The sequence below is a fragment of the Meriones unguiculatus genome, chromosome 4 (assembly GCF_030254825.1).
Source record: "Meriones unguiculatus strain TT.TT164.6M chromosome 4, Bangor_MerUng_6.1, whole genome shotgun sequence".
Lineage (NCBI taxonomy): Eukaryota > Metazoa > Chordata > Mammalia > Rodentia > Muridae > Meriones > Meriones unguiculatus.
Window position 1 is genome coordinate 22,880,066 of NC_083352.1, and position 14,395 is coordinate 22,894,460.

Here is a 14,395-nt window from a genome sequence, read left to right on the forward strand (position 1 = left end):
AAAAAGTAAAGTCTTGACTTGGAAATGCTAGTTCTAGACCTGTGTGCCAGCCAGTTATTAACTCATGCTCCAAGTGAGTAGGCCATAGAAGTAGTTGTCTTATTATTAAAACCAATACCATAGGTCATTGAAGCTAGAATCTCAAAGAATTTTGGTGCTTTGAATTTCATATTTCTGAATATTGGACACTGAGTATCTAAGCATTGCAGGCTTTGAAAAGATCTTTAATACCAGTCCCAGTAAAATGAGTGCCCCAGACACTGGAAAGGTGGGTTGTAATTTTCCACATTAGAGACACCATTTCAAGCAGTTTTCTTCTCTGCAAATTTCTCTCCATCCTGTGTAGATTTTCTAAAGCTTTTGACACTAGCTCTCCACTAAGAGTGAGACAAGCACCTAAAGTCAACCACAGGACTTTTCCTTGATGAAGGAGCAGTTTAATTTTAAGAGCAAGTGATCTTTGAGGGTTTCCATCCATGCAGGAAGGAAAGGGAACAGATTAAAGGAGGAGAGATGAAAAGTTGAGGAACACAGGGTATGGGGTGATGACATTAGAGTAAAGGCTATCAGGTTGGTGGTTAAGGATTGGGGAGATCTAAAAGAGATGTTGTGGAGTCCTGGGTGTAGCTTTTTGGTTAAGAGATTGCTTTGTGATTTTTTTTTTCTTTTACCTTTTCTTTTAACTTTGATTTGAGGAAAAGATTTGGAATCTGAATTTCTTTCAGATGATTCTTCACACCTGTGTAAGAATGTAGACCATTGAGTGCTAGATATGTTTGCTGTCATGTATGTCTTATGTACCTTGATATTGACTTGTCTACACAGTATTGCATTATTTTTTAAATTATCCTTTTTGAAACTATGCCATTTAAAAAGATAAGCATCCAAATTCGAGTTATAATGTAAGTATATGAAATCAACAGAAATCAGTCATGGAGGAGACACACTCAGGTTCAAACAATCCCTCAAATCCAGGAACGTACAGCCCCAAATGCCGCTTTGCCTCTTAGACACGGGTACTCTTTCTGACTGACAAGGTTTCTGGGGTCAGGAGTCAAACAGAAATCAGAGGAAGGAAAAGTTTCTAGACTAGATTCTCAGAAAATAAGCAAGACATGGAGGGGCATTCTTCTTAAAAGTTTTATAACAGAAGTAACTTGGAGCAAAACTTCTCCTCAAACTCTTGGTCTGGGAAGAAAGCTAAACAACTCAGCCTCCTGGGCTAGTTTGGGTTTATTTTAGGACCCATAGTATTCCCCCCGTGAACTTATCTGTAAAGGTTGAATGAGAAAAGGCCAAGACAAATACCACTGTTACATTGCTACTGGTAAAGTCAACTGCCACAGACACTGAGGAACTAAGGTTTGTTTTTACCATCTAATTCTAGGGATGACTAAGCAGTTAAGAGCGCTGACTGCTTTTCCAAAGGACCAGGTTCAGTTTCCAACACCCACATGCTAACTCATTTCATCTTAATCTTCATCATAACTCCAGTTCCAGCGTTTTCAACACCCCCTTTTGGCCTCCACTGGCACCATGCATGAACACTGTATACAAATACTCACACCAGCAAAACACACACCTGAAATGAAAAGGTTTAATCTAATTCTAAGGGATGGAGCAACAGCTCACTGATAAAGAGCACTTGCTGTTCTTGTAGAAGATCGAGGTTTACTTCCTACAACCCACATAATACATTCTTCTGGCCTCCAAGGGCACTGCATACATACAGTGCACATACAAACATGCAGACAAAGCACTCTCTCACACACACACACACACACACACACACAGACACACACACACCCTTTAATACAGTTCCTTATGTTGTGGTGACCCCCAACCATAAAATTATTTTCATTGCTACTTCATAACTATAATTTTGCTACTGTTACCAACCATACTGTGGACATTTGATATTTCTGGTGGTCTTCACCCACCCCTGTAAAAGGATCTTCCAACTTCTAAAGGGGGTCACGACCCACAGGTTGAGAATCACTAGCTTATTGGCAGCTACTACTTTCTGTATCTTGATTATTTAATTGGCAGAGAAAACCAGCCTGACCAAGACCTCTAGATGGTAACGCTCTCCCAAACAAAAAATAAAAAGATTCATAGTACTTTGAATTCTCACATAGAAGGGAGATCTGATAGAGATCCACAATTAAATTGTATTTTTTGTGTATATACACACATATTCTTTTCAAGCATTTGTTAATATTGATCACGCATGAAGTTACCACGGCAGTCTCAAGCAATTTCATAAAACTGACAATTAAAACTGAGTACAATTTTTGGGGATTGAATTTTGGGATTGTAGTTCAAAGACACAAAATAAGATTAATTCTGTAACTCCAATCTGGTTAGACCTTAACTCTTTCTGTATTTGGCTTACTTCCTTTCCGTATTTTCCACAATGCTTATTATACGTGTTTTTCCTTTTTCTTAATGCTGGGGTCGGTTTGCTTCATAGCCTTTGACGCTGTTGTGTTTGCAAACGATACCCCTGGTTGATTTCTGCTGGAAGCACGGGAATCTTTCTCGCAAAGGCATGCTAATAGGAAAACGCTCTTTGAACAAATGTTTGGTCTTTAGAAAGTCAATATCCCCAGTGGTAAGCTGGGGGATCAGCTGGAGGAGGAGAAGGAATGCACAGGCGAGGTTGAGAAGGAAGAAAAGACGGGGAGAGGCTGAGAAAGAAGGAAAGAGGGGTGATGCAAAACCGGCTTTGACTTTTTTAGGTGAAAGAGCCCTTCGAAGCTGCAGCGATTCCTGGCATCACAGGAAAAAGATGGGCGGGGCGTGGTTAGGGCGTGGTTTGGAGAGGGGCGGGCCAGAGAGTTTTCTCGGAACTCAGAGACTTAGGGGCCTCCTCCACGCCCCACAGATGCAGCCACACCCAAGACTAGACTAAACTGGAACCTAGAAAATGACTGAAGACATCCCTCCACCTTCCTTTCTTTTATTCTTTTTTCTTGTGTTTACTTTTTTCTCCCATGAAGTTATTTCTTTCTTTTACATCCCAGTCGGAACTTCCCCTCCCTCCTTGCCTCGCAGTCCCTCCCTCTCACCTACCCTCCCCCACACCCCCGTTTCCCCCTCAGGGAAGGGGAGATCTCCCACGAATATCAACCTGCCTTGGCATATTAAGTTGTAGTAGAACTGGGAGCATCCTCTATTGAGGCTAGACAAGGCAAAAGGGATCCAAAAGCAAGCAACAGAGTCCAAGACAAGCCCTGTTCCTGCTGGTAGAGGCCCCACAAGAGAACCAAGCTGTATGTCCCTTACACGGGAAAGCCGCCAGGTTCTTAACAGAAATTCGAAGTTTGCTGAAAGCATTATGAGCACGACACAGTTAACTACTGCTGTTCTGTTTTCTATTGATACAATTGTTTGAGGCCAACTTTAGTTTAAAACGGCCCTGCGTTTATTAAGTCTATGCTCAAACCGCACTCAGCTCGTGCTTTCAGAGTATACTTATGACCACAAGGACCCCTTATGACCCTAAGGACCCCTTTCCTCAATTGCAAAACAGAATTAATATCATTTAATATCATTTAAAGGCTTAACTTCGCTAGTGTATGTTAAGCTACACCTATAGTCAAACAATTGCAGCAATAGTTACTATTTAACATACATTTGATCATGTGCCTTTATGTGAGTGTTGTTGTTTTTTAAGTCTACTCTTATTTTAAGTCTACTCATTCTATATATAATATTTCAGCATGCAGGCAGGAGAAATCTTTATTTCAATTCGCTTTTAAAATTATGTTCTCTATCCGTCCCAGGGCTGGGGATTTTTGAGCACAAGGTCTCTTTGTCAAGCTAGCATAAGACTTACTGTGTAGCTGAGGGTGATTTTGACTGCCTCATGCTCCTACCTCCACCTTACAAATGAGTGCCACCACTCCTGGCTGAGCCAACACCCCTCTTTCAACTGTCCCTATTTCACCTTTATTCTGTTCATATACTCTTTCATAACCTCTGCTACGATGGACAGGGGCTTAGGCACATTAAACCTATATTCTTTAATAGAAATATATATGAACCAAGGAAATCATGAATAGAGCAGATCCAGAAAAGCTCCCCCCTCCCCAAAAATAAATTGGTTCTTCTGTCTAGTCTTGAAAAGAGATAGTTTAGAGTAAGATGGTTGTAGGTTTGAACCTGTGTCTGGGACCAACTTTGTGAGAATGGGTTACAACGGATTTCTGTCAGTCTCCTGGAGAATCCACCAAGGGTTAGAACAGCTTAAAATGGCGGTGGGATTAAATGAGCTGCTGCATGTGGAGCCCAAGGAACTGACACATGACTCATGTTGCTTCTCTTTCCTGCCTCTCTTTCTTCATCCTACCTTCTCCATTATCTTTCCTTGCTAATCCCGCCTCCCCCATTTCCTTCCTCCTCTCCACTCTTTGCATAGTTTGGTGTTACCCCCGAGTATCACAGACCTTCCACTTACACGGAAAATCACCAACCCATTTGGGTTGACTCATGAAAATCACCTTCATGGAGATGCTGGTCCATGAAGAGCTTCTCTGGTGGCTTGGAGCACCAGATCCCAGATTATCTGTGATGTGCCTTGAAGCATATTGTAGAGAAAAGTGCAATGTAAGGTTGAAACAGAAGATGCCTCTAGGCAAGCCTGTGGAGCATTTTCTTATTTCGTGATTAATGGGACAGGCCCAGCCCACAGCGGGTGGTACCATTCCTGGGCTGGTGGTGCTGGATTTGGTAAGAAAGCAGGCTGAGCAAGCCATAATGAACAAATTAATAAATTAATTTGTAAAACAAATTAAAAACCAGGAGTCAGGGGGAGCTGGGCATGATGGTACATACCTGTAACTCCAGCACTTGGAGGATGGGACCGGAAACTGTCAGGTTCGAAATCTTTGTAGCCTAGGCTACAAAGCAAGAGCCAGTATCAGAACAAGCAACAACAACAAAATTGAGGACAACTTCACCCACAACAACCTCTCCAGCTGCTAGCCTCTAACTTCCTAAGGAGCCAAAAGAACCCCTTAAACTTCTGATCCTACTGAATGTTTGGATTCCATGTATGCCAGGCAAACTCTCCACCTCCTGAGCCATATGCCTAGGCTTGTTTGTTTGTTTGTCTGTTTTGTTAAAGCAAGGTCTCTTGTAGGCCAGGCTGACCTCAAAATCACAATATAACAGAGGCTAGCCTTGAACTCCTGATCTTCCCCCTCCACCTCTGAAATTAAGTGCCCTTTCTCAGCTTATTTCTTGATGACAGTTGAAATGTTCTCCTAGATCTAATAACCAAACCCTCAGACTTCTCAGGTCAATTATTTCAGACAATGAGGATCTCATCTCTATGGAAAATGACATGCCAAAAAGGGACTAGGAGAGATGGATGGAGTTGGAATGGAAGTCTGCTTTACTTTACTGCCAGGTCAAGGGGAAGCCTATGGAGGTGCCTGACTGTCCCCAGGACTTGGGGTGGTTGGTGGTGTGGCTGATGATGCTTCCCTTGGCCCATAGACTACAGCCTCATCCATTGTCACAGCTGGGGATGTCCAAGCTCCCAATCTCAACCACAGTCAACATCACCTTTATATCAGTACTGCCATGCCTCTGCTTTCTTGCCTCCTGCCTTCCCTCCATGCAGTGTGCTGGCTGGTTTTGCGTCAACTTGGCATAGCCTAAAGTCATCTGAAAGGAAGGAACCTTGACTGAGAAGATGCCTCTAGGCAAGCCTGTGGAGCATTTTCTTATTTCGTGATTAATGGGACAGGCCCAGCCCACGGTGGGTGGTACCATTCCTGGGCTGGTGGTGCTGGATTTGGTAAGAAAGCAGGCTGAGCAAGCCATAATGAACAATACAGTAAAGAGCACCCCTCCATGGCCTCTGCATCGTCTCCTGCCTTCTGGTCCATGTCCTGTTGGAGTGCCTGTGGCAAGCCACGTGGCACACCTGGGTTGGCTACCCAGAGGCTATTTAAGCTGTGGGCTGGCTTTCCCCAGGGTCCGAGGATTGTTCAAGGTTCCTGAATAAACTGCATTGAAAAAAAAAATGTAAGCCAAGTAAGTCCTTTCCTCTCCAACTCGCTTTTTGTTCATGGTGTTCCATCGAAGCAATAGAAACCCTAAGACAGTGAAGGAAGAAGCACTTAAGAGCGATAGAACCAACCTTGACTCAGAATGCTTAAAATCTTGGCGCTGATCATAAAGAAGCAGGTGACAGTAAATATCACTAAAAGTCAGCGTGTGAGAAAGAAATAAAGACACTTCTTTGGGGGCTAAGTGGAGTCCTAAATATGCAGAAATGGCTTTCTGAAGGAACCCCAAGGTGCGTACTCCTTGTGTGGGAAGCTCTGCTCTACCAATACCCAGCTGGTGACCCGGGCTTAGGCTCTCTTCCTTTTGTAAAATGGAGATGAAGATGTCTGCCGTGTACATCCCTGATGAGTATAGAACTCCCGAAGACAGGTGAAGCGTTTGGCATACGGTAAACGCTTTTCATAGTAAAGGTAGCTGAGGATTGTTCTCTAGAGTGTAGAGATGAGTGGGGCAGGCCGTCTGAAATTCATTAATTCTGTCTGGGAAGAGCGAGCAGTGTGAAGACCCTGCCTGGGAAGGCGTGCACACAAGGGAGGGCCGAGGGCCTGCGCGGGGGCTGTAAACAGGGGCGGGCTGTTGTCGCTGTGCTGTGTCGGCTCCCACCGCTGCGAGAGACTGTGTTCCTGGATGTCACCAGCGCCCGCACAGATAGGGACCTGCTTCGAAGTGCGTGTGCGTGTCATGGCTTAAAAATAGCTGCGATCCACCTGCGCGCCAGGGCGGCGGCGCAGCGGCGGGGGCCGCGAGGAAGCCATGGGCAGCGGGCTGCGGGAGCCCGCAGACCACCTCGGGATCTGAGACCCTCACGACAAAGAGGTAGGGACGTGTGGGCGAGGGGACGGGAGTCGGGACCCGCAAGAGCCTAAGGGCATTGCCGCGCGCCTGGCGGCGCCTCGCTGCGCCTCGCTTCCCCGCTGCGCCAGGCTGTCTGGGTTGGCACAGGGCTAAGGCGACAGCCACGAACCTGTTACTACCGCGACAGCAGACAGAGGGAGGGGGGCCGCGGTCGGGGCCTCTGGTGGCGGGTTAACGGCGTTGGAAAAGGCCCAGAGGTGTATTCCTGACTGAGCCAAGCTCCTCTACGCCAGGAGGAACAGTCCCGAGGACAGCAGCTCCCTGCTTCTGCTCTTCCTCCATCATCCCTTAGGCAGGAGAATCTATTCTGGAAACGGTTGCTGGGCGGAGAGGATGGGTCTCTGAGCCCCAGGAGGAGAGGTAGGTGCTGAGGGGTAGTGATGGTGGTGGTGGAGGTGGTGATCGGCTGTAGTGCTAGATTTCTGTGCTTCTTCTAAACAAACCGTTGAAACCCTTTCTGTCCCTGAACTCCTGAAGAAGGACTCGTCGTTTGCTAGTCGCGATCCCACTGCCCCTGTTTGTGGTATGTTCTGAGACACTGGTGTCTCTCGCCCCTGGGAGACGGGAGAGCTGTCCCTGGCTGGGAGGGTGGGTTGGGATCACTGTGTGACTGTGGGCCAAGATGGCTTCTTATGGCTAGACATTCAGTTGAGGCCCCTAAGAGAGACAGCAGCCGAGGGAATGGGAGGGAATGCTGCAGGACCATAACTGGAAGGGAAGACACGGTGTCTTCCACAGTTGTCTGCCTGCCCAAATGCCCTAGCCTCAAAGGCAATCTCTTCCAGCTGTGAGAGTCGAAGCAGGAGCCCAGTTCCCCAAGCTCCTGCTCTCCACAGGTACTCTGTCTGAGGCACACCTGCTAGGCCCCTTAGAGCTGAGCCTGCTCCGTGTGCCGTGCAGGATCAGTGGATTCCAGCAGCAACAAAAGACGACAATTCTGAACCTCCAGGCTGTGCCTGGGCCTGCAGGATCCCTCTTACCCCCACCCCCACTTTCTCCCCTTTCGTCTCCCACTTCTACCCCACCCCCCACCAGACACAGACACAAAGCTCCAACCCTGCTTTGACTCAGAATTCTCTCCTTCGAGCTGAGGTTCAGTCAGGGGAGGTGCTCCTCCCACTCATGGACTTGAGTGCATAGATTGAAGCCTTCTTCCATCGGCTCTTACATTCGGCAAATACCTTCCCAAACTCGCTTTTTCCTCTTTTTAACCATTCCTCTCTCTCACCCTCCCAATACCTTTCCCCATGACAAGCTTATCTTTGAGACAGGCAGGGCAGGCATGGGTTAAGGTACTTCATCTCTCTGGCACCCAGGAGACATATCTGGCATATGTCATGGTCCCAGCTACTGTTATCGTCCTGATGATTCTCTCTGGATGGCTCTCCAGCCGCCTCCATCCCCACCCCAGCTCCCTAGACTCTCCCCCCTATAACCCCAGGCAGATGAGACCCAGATTTAGGCTGGCAAGTGTCCTGGTATGGTGTAGACACACCAAAGTGTCCGGTGTGTGTGTATGTGTGTGTGTGTCTGTGCGATTCGGGATTTGCTGGCAGTGGGGGGTGGGGCGACGGAGGAGAAACCCATCAGCTGAGCAGCTTCTTCCCGTAAACAAGAACATGTGACTCCCACCTCCTTGTGTGCCAGAGCTTACTGGAAGGACCCACAGCAACTTGAGAAAAGAGGCAATTGAGCTCCTGGGCTAGCCTTGCCTTCTCTCAGTTAAGAATGTGCCCACCCCAAGCCACCCCGAAGCGCCCCAAACCCCCTAAGGGTCCAGCCCTGTGGGAGGGAAAGAAAACAGCTGTTCTGAACTCACTCAAGTGTGCCTGGCACCCTTTTCCTTCCAGCAACAGCTACCTGGCCACCGAGGCCATCATCGCTGAAGCCACCCCACAGCAGCCCTAGTTCCTGCCACCTTGAAGATGTGCCCCGGTAACGGGCTGTGGGCCTCCATGACTTTTATGGCCCGATTCTCCCGAGGCAGCTCAAGGTCCCCTGTTCGTGCCCGAGGAAGCCTGGAGGAGATGCCAGCTGTTCACCATCCCTTCCTCAACGTCTTTGAGTTGGAGAGGCTCCTCTACACGGGCAAGACAGCCTGTAACCATGCCGATGAGGTCTGGCCTGGCCTCTACCTCGGAGACCAGTATGTAATGGAAGGCCGGGGACCACGCGTGAGTGTGTGCATGTGTGTGTAAGGAGAAAGGAGAGAAAGGTGGCAGGCAGACACTGACTTAATGTTCTTTAAAGACAGAAGATATACAGGCAAACAGTAGAAGCTTAAGGGTTTGAAGGAAATATTAAAATACTCGACTCTGGACAGAGAAACTCTGTTTAGGAAACACCGTTACTCATTTAGGGAAGGTCTCATATGATGTAGCAATACCACACACCAGGCACGCTGTTCTGACCTTCCAGCTATTGTGCCATCACTTTGGGGAAAGGCAGACAGTAAAATGTAAACAGTAGGTGGAAAGCTGAAGTACAGACCACGTGAAGCTGCCACAGTTCAGGGTCATGAAGAGACAGCCATCAAAGGGCGACCATTTCCTTCTCCAATATGTGAGAATTTTTTTTTTTCGCTCATGCATTTTCACTCTTGATCTTCACAACAGCTTTGTGAAGATCACTCTCCCTGGGTTACAGAAGAGGGAAAGGGAGCCCTGGGAAGTTGTGACTGGACCAAGGTCACACAGGCTAGAAGCAGGAGTTTGTGGAGCAGCTTCAGCGGGCTTTCTAGGTCAAGAGTGAAAGTTTTCACTAGATGGCCTGTCTTTGCTAGTATCTGCCATCTTGCCTAAGGGCTATCTACCACTAAGCTGCTAGGGTATGGACCAGATGAAAGAAAGTGACTATAGATCAATATATACAAGAGCCCCAGAGTAGCCACCAAACAGAAGAGGCTTCTAGGTGTCAAGGAGACTATAACCTACAGATTATCAGGGATGTACGTATATATGTATGTATGTATGTATATATATGTGTGTGTGTGTGTGTGTGTACATATGTGTTTATTTATTTGTGCATTTTATGAGTTTTCTGTCTGCAAGTCTGTCTGCATATCTGAGGAAGGCACTCGATCCCATGGGACATGTTATAGATGGTTGTGAGCTGCTCTGTGGGAGCTAGGAATTGAACTTAGAACCTCTGGAAGATCAGCCAGTGCTCTTAACCACTGAGCCATCTCTCCAGCCCCTGCATTCATGTATTAGTTCTGGGGACTGAATCCAGGGTGCTGCACAAGCTAAGCACACACCTTCCCCCCAAATTACAGTCATGGCACAGGCATGACATATGAGCAAGCCTGATCCCTCCACAGTATCCCAGATCTGTCGACCAAGGACTCTTCTCTGCTTGAACACACTGGTATCAGGAAAATCACTCTTTCTTGAAGTGCTCTAGCCAGCTCTTCAGCTAGAGTCCTCTCTTGCTGTGCCCGTCGTCCGCCCATGAAATCGAAACTGGTTTTCTGAATCTTGACTCCTTTGATCCTAGATCCACCCTCTAGAGCCCTACAGACCAAGGAAAATTCCACTTCCTTGGAGCACACCCAATATTTGATTACAGTCATCTTCATCCATCCCTTTAGACTTCTCTCCCCTACCCCAATCATTCCCAGACCTCCTAAGCATTGCTCGCAGGATGAGACCCCAAGTCACTGCCCGTCATCCTCTCTTGCATAGTGTTAGTACGTATAGCAGAGCTACGCAGCAAACAATAGCACCTAGACCAAAGGTTCCTGGCATCTTGTCTCCCCCACACCCCTTCTATCTTCTATTTAACACAGGGACATGGCCAACAACCGCCGTGAGCTCCGGCGCCTGGGCATTACCCATGTCCTCAATGCCTCGCACAGCAGGTGGCGAGGCACCCCTGAGGCCTACGAGGGACTGGGCATTCGCTACCTGGGTGTCGAGGCCCACGACTCGCCAGCCTTTGACATGAGCATCCATTTTCAGACCGCTGCGGACTTCATCCATCGGGCTCTGAGCCAGCCAGGAGGTAGGAGAGAAAGCACAAAGGGGAGGGAGAGGACAATTGGCCCCAGGGTTTGAGGATGGAGCAGGATTTTGGAGATAAGACAAGATGCACAGTACCTAGCACTAAGGAAAGAAAAATGACCTGGCAATCATCTTTTTTAAGGTAGTGTGTTAAAAGATGAGAAGGGTATCCTTGAGGGTAGTGAGCAGCTCCTAGAGTATCGTAGCTTTTGTGCTTTTTCTTTACATATTTCCATACTTTTCTGTCATTAAAAAACAAAAACACCTTAAACAGGGCTTTTAAATGCTTTAGTGATCAGGGGAAAACTACAGTTGTCCCTCTGTGTTGCTGAGTTCTGAATCACTGGATTCAAGCAACCGCAGGGTGAGACTATTTTGGGGCAGAAGTACATATGGAACGTGGCTCAGCCTCTTCATTTCTTTTTAGTATGCCATGGACAGTATACCATAGCACCTATTTACAGAGACTTTGCATTCTATTAGTGGACAGACGTAATCTAGAGATGATCAAAAGTCCACAAGAGGGTGTGTGTAGGTCTTATGCAAATACTATATCATTTTACATGCAGGATTTGAGCATCCACGGGTGTTAGCAATGAGAAGGTTGTCCTCAAATCATTCCACGCTGAATGTCAATAAACAACCATATATGTAGATAAAAATAGAGTCAGTGGTTTCGAGAAACAACAAGGTGGAAGGATGGGAAAGTCGGGTGTAGTGTCATGTGCCCATAGTCCAGATGACTCCAAGTGCGATGTAGAGTGAAAGAGTCAAGCAACAAAAGAGGTGTTAAGGAAGAGGGAGGGGGATGGCTCAGTCGGTGAAGAACTTGCGGGGGACTTCCATTGTTTGTTTTGAAGTGCTGGGATCAAACCCAAACTCTTGCTCATCCTAAACACATGTTCTCCTACTGAGTGTGTGTGTGTGTGTGTGTGTGTGTGTGTGTGTGTGTGTGTGTGTGTTTGTGTGATGTGCATTGTCTCCTACTCCTGGAGAGGCAAAGACAGAAAGCTCCCCAGGGCTTTCTGGCCAGCCTGTCTACCCTATTCTATGAACTCCAGGTTCAGTGGGAGAACCTGTCTCCCCCCTCCCCATAAAAGGGGGGGACAACTAAAGAAGACACCTAACATTGGCTTCTGGCCTCCTTGTGCACACTTACACTTACACACACACACACATACCCACACACATATGCAAACACACACATGAACACACACATCCACAATGTGCATGCACACAAAGGAAGAGTGAGGGAGACCTGAGAGAGGCTATGTTCAACATAGCAGGATTCCTGCCGATGCACTTGGCCAGTGTCCCTGCCCTGTTCAAAGCTCCGACTTACTTCAGGAATGAGATTCTACTCCTGACCTCTGCTTGAACACCCTCTCCATTCTATCCTGCCCAGTCCTCTGCCCTTTGCCAAGAACCTTCATTATTTGTTTTGAAGTGCTGGAAAATCGAACCCAAACTTGCTCATCCTAAGCACCTGATTTCCTACTGAGTGTGTGTGTGTGTGTGTGTGTGTGTGTGTGTGTGTGTGCGTGTGCGTGTGCGTGTGCGTGTGTGCGTGTGTGTGTGTGTGTGGTGCTCACATCCCTCAAGCAGTCCCTCAGATGCGTCTGCCTCTCCACAGGGAAGATCCTGGTGCACTGTGCTGTGGGAGTGAGCAGATCTGCCACCCTGGTGCTGGCCTACCTCATGCTGTATCACCGCTTCACCCTGGTGGAGGCCATCAAGAAAGTCAAGGACCACCGAGGCATCATCCCCAACCGGGGCTTCTTGAGGCAGCTCCTAGCCCTGGACCGGAGGCTGCGGCAGGGTCTAGAGGCATGAGGAGAAGGAGATCAGGGCCAGGTCCCTGGGTGGTTTCCTGGCTCCCGGCTGGGAAGAGGAAGCCCAGGGGGCAGGTGGTAGGAAGGCCAGACAATCCATCTTCTCACAGTGACAGGAGAGTGAAGGGCCCCCGAGGCCACTGTGGCTTTTTGTGGATGGGGATGGACAGCCAGGCTGGGCAGTGTGGTGAGTGGGGGAAGAAAGCAGCTGGGCTTAAGTAGAAGATGACACTGTGATTAGAAAAGCACCAGATTCCAGAGGGGGCGCTCAACGGCTCGGAATCCCTTCCTCTCATTGTGTTCAAGTGTTCCCTTCTCTCACTTCCCAAACCAGAGGACCAGTGCTGTGTAGTGTCTGAGCAGCGTGGGGGGAGGGGGGTGTCAGGAATGCAGCAGCACAGATGCGAAAGAAGATGTGCAGGTGGCAGAAAACCACAGAGTCGGTGATGGGGTGGTGTAAACGCTGCAGAGCCAGAGGGAGACACCTACAGGTGTGCATCTCCAGGAAGAGGAGGAAGTGTGTGAGGACTGACATGACCCCCTAGGGGAGCTGCTCAGGGTCAAGGGAGTGACACCAGTGAATGACTGGGAGTCTTCAGGCGGTCATATTCTCACCGAAAACCATGTGTCTGGAGTAACAATAAAGAGGTGAAAAAGAGCAGAGCGTCTTGGTGTCATTAACAGTTTGACCCCCGCCCTCTCTTCCGGGTCCGCCACGCTCACTTTCCAACTCACTAACCCTACAGCAATTCTTACGTAAGTGGCACCTAGAAATCTTGTGCTGTTATTTCCAAGTTTTCCACGAGGAGGCAGCAGAGGACCAAAAAACTCAGGGTCTGCAGCCACTTGTCAATGTTGTCCAGAAGAGCCTTCTTAAATCTTCCAAGGACGGGTCTCTCTGCCCCCTCAGGCTCATGAGATAACAGAATGTTAATCTTAAATCAAGATCACCGCTAAGTGTCCTATATTAGGTTCCAAAGTATTAACAGACAGTTGCATTCTCTTCTAATTCTCCCAGGTTTCCCTCAGAGAACATAACCAGGAAGAATTGCATGCTGTCTTAACTACCAGGCGGCCACCACAACTCTTGCAAGAAAGTAAAAATCGTGCTCTCTTTTATTATGGTAGCATCTTTCACACTGGGAAAAGAGCATAGAGAGAAGTGCAGGTGAAAAACAGAGGGGGAGGGGAAATGGGCCAGCAAGGTAGCTCAGCTGGTAAAGGTGGTCACCACCAAGCATCTGTCATCTGACTTTGATCCCAGGACTCACAGAAAAAAGGAACTGAGTCCCACCAGCTGTCCTCTGTAGCTGCACACACATACACACACACACACACACAAATAAATATATGTACTAAAATTTTCCAAGTCACATATATGAAGAGTACATTCCACTCCGTACCATAAAATTCGAGATTTGGGAGGCGCCTTCACAGACTGGGTTTCTACTGTTAAAGAAGCACAGATGTCTCACCTTTTCCACAGAGTGCCAAGCATTTGCTTGAATGCCTCTGCTGACTGGGAACCCCTGCACCATTCCCACTGGGCTTCACCATCCCCGAGTCCTGCTTATAGGCAGCAGTTCTGGCTACTTTTGTGGGATTAGTGTGGTCACTTAATGG

The 14,395-nt window shown here is 47.9% G+C and overlaps 1 protein-coding gene across 4 annotated transcripts; it reads left to right on the plus strand.

Annotated features, from left to right (window-relative positions):
* The first annotated feature begins 6,393 nt into the window (after positions 1-6,393).
* Dusp26 (dual specificity phosphatase 26) lies at positions 6,394-13,430 on the plus strand. 4 transcript variants are annotated; one of them, XM_060381575.1, is made up of 6 exons: positions 6,394-6,900; positions 7,173-7,299; positions 7,417-7,462; positions 8,790-9,085; positions 10,727-10,941; positions 12,574-13,430. In XM_060381575.1, exons 4-6 carry the CDS (start codon positions 8,865-8,867, stop codon positions 12,771-12,773), a joined length of 636 nt encoding a protein of 211 aa, XP_060237558.1. In that variant the 5' UTR covers positions 6,394-6,900; positions 7,173-7,299; positions 7,417-7,462; positions 8,790-8,864; the 3' UTR covers positions 12,774-13,430. The 4 variants fall into 4 exon arrangements, with proteins under 4 accessions (XP_060237558.1, XP_021494880.1, XP_060237559.1 ...); XM_021639205.2 differs by lacking the exon at positions 7,417-7,462 and having other exon boundaries at positions 6,395-6,900; XM_060381576.1 differs by lacking the exon at positions 7,417-7,462 and having other exon boundaries at positions 6,395-6,900; positions 7,232-7,299.
* Positions 13,431-14,395: the final 965 nt, after the last annotated feature.

Coding starts and splice junctions, on each gene's coding strand:
- Dusp26 (XM_060381575.1), top strand. CDS start 8,865: ATGTGCCCCGGTAACGGGCTGTGGGCCTCCATGACTTTTATGGCCCGA. Junction 9,086..10,726: donor GGCCTCTACCTCGGAGACCA/GTATGTAATGGA, acceptor TATTTAACACAG/GGACATGGCCAACAACCGCC. Junction 10,942..12,573: donor GGCTCTGAGCCAGCCAGGAG/GTAGGAGAGAAA, acceptor GCCTCTCCACAG/GGAAGATCCTGGTGCACTGT.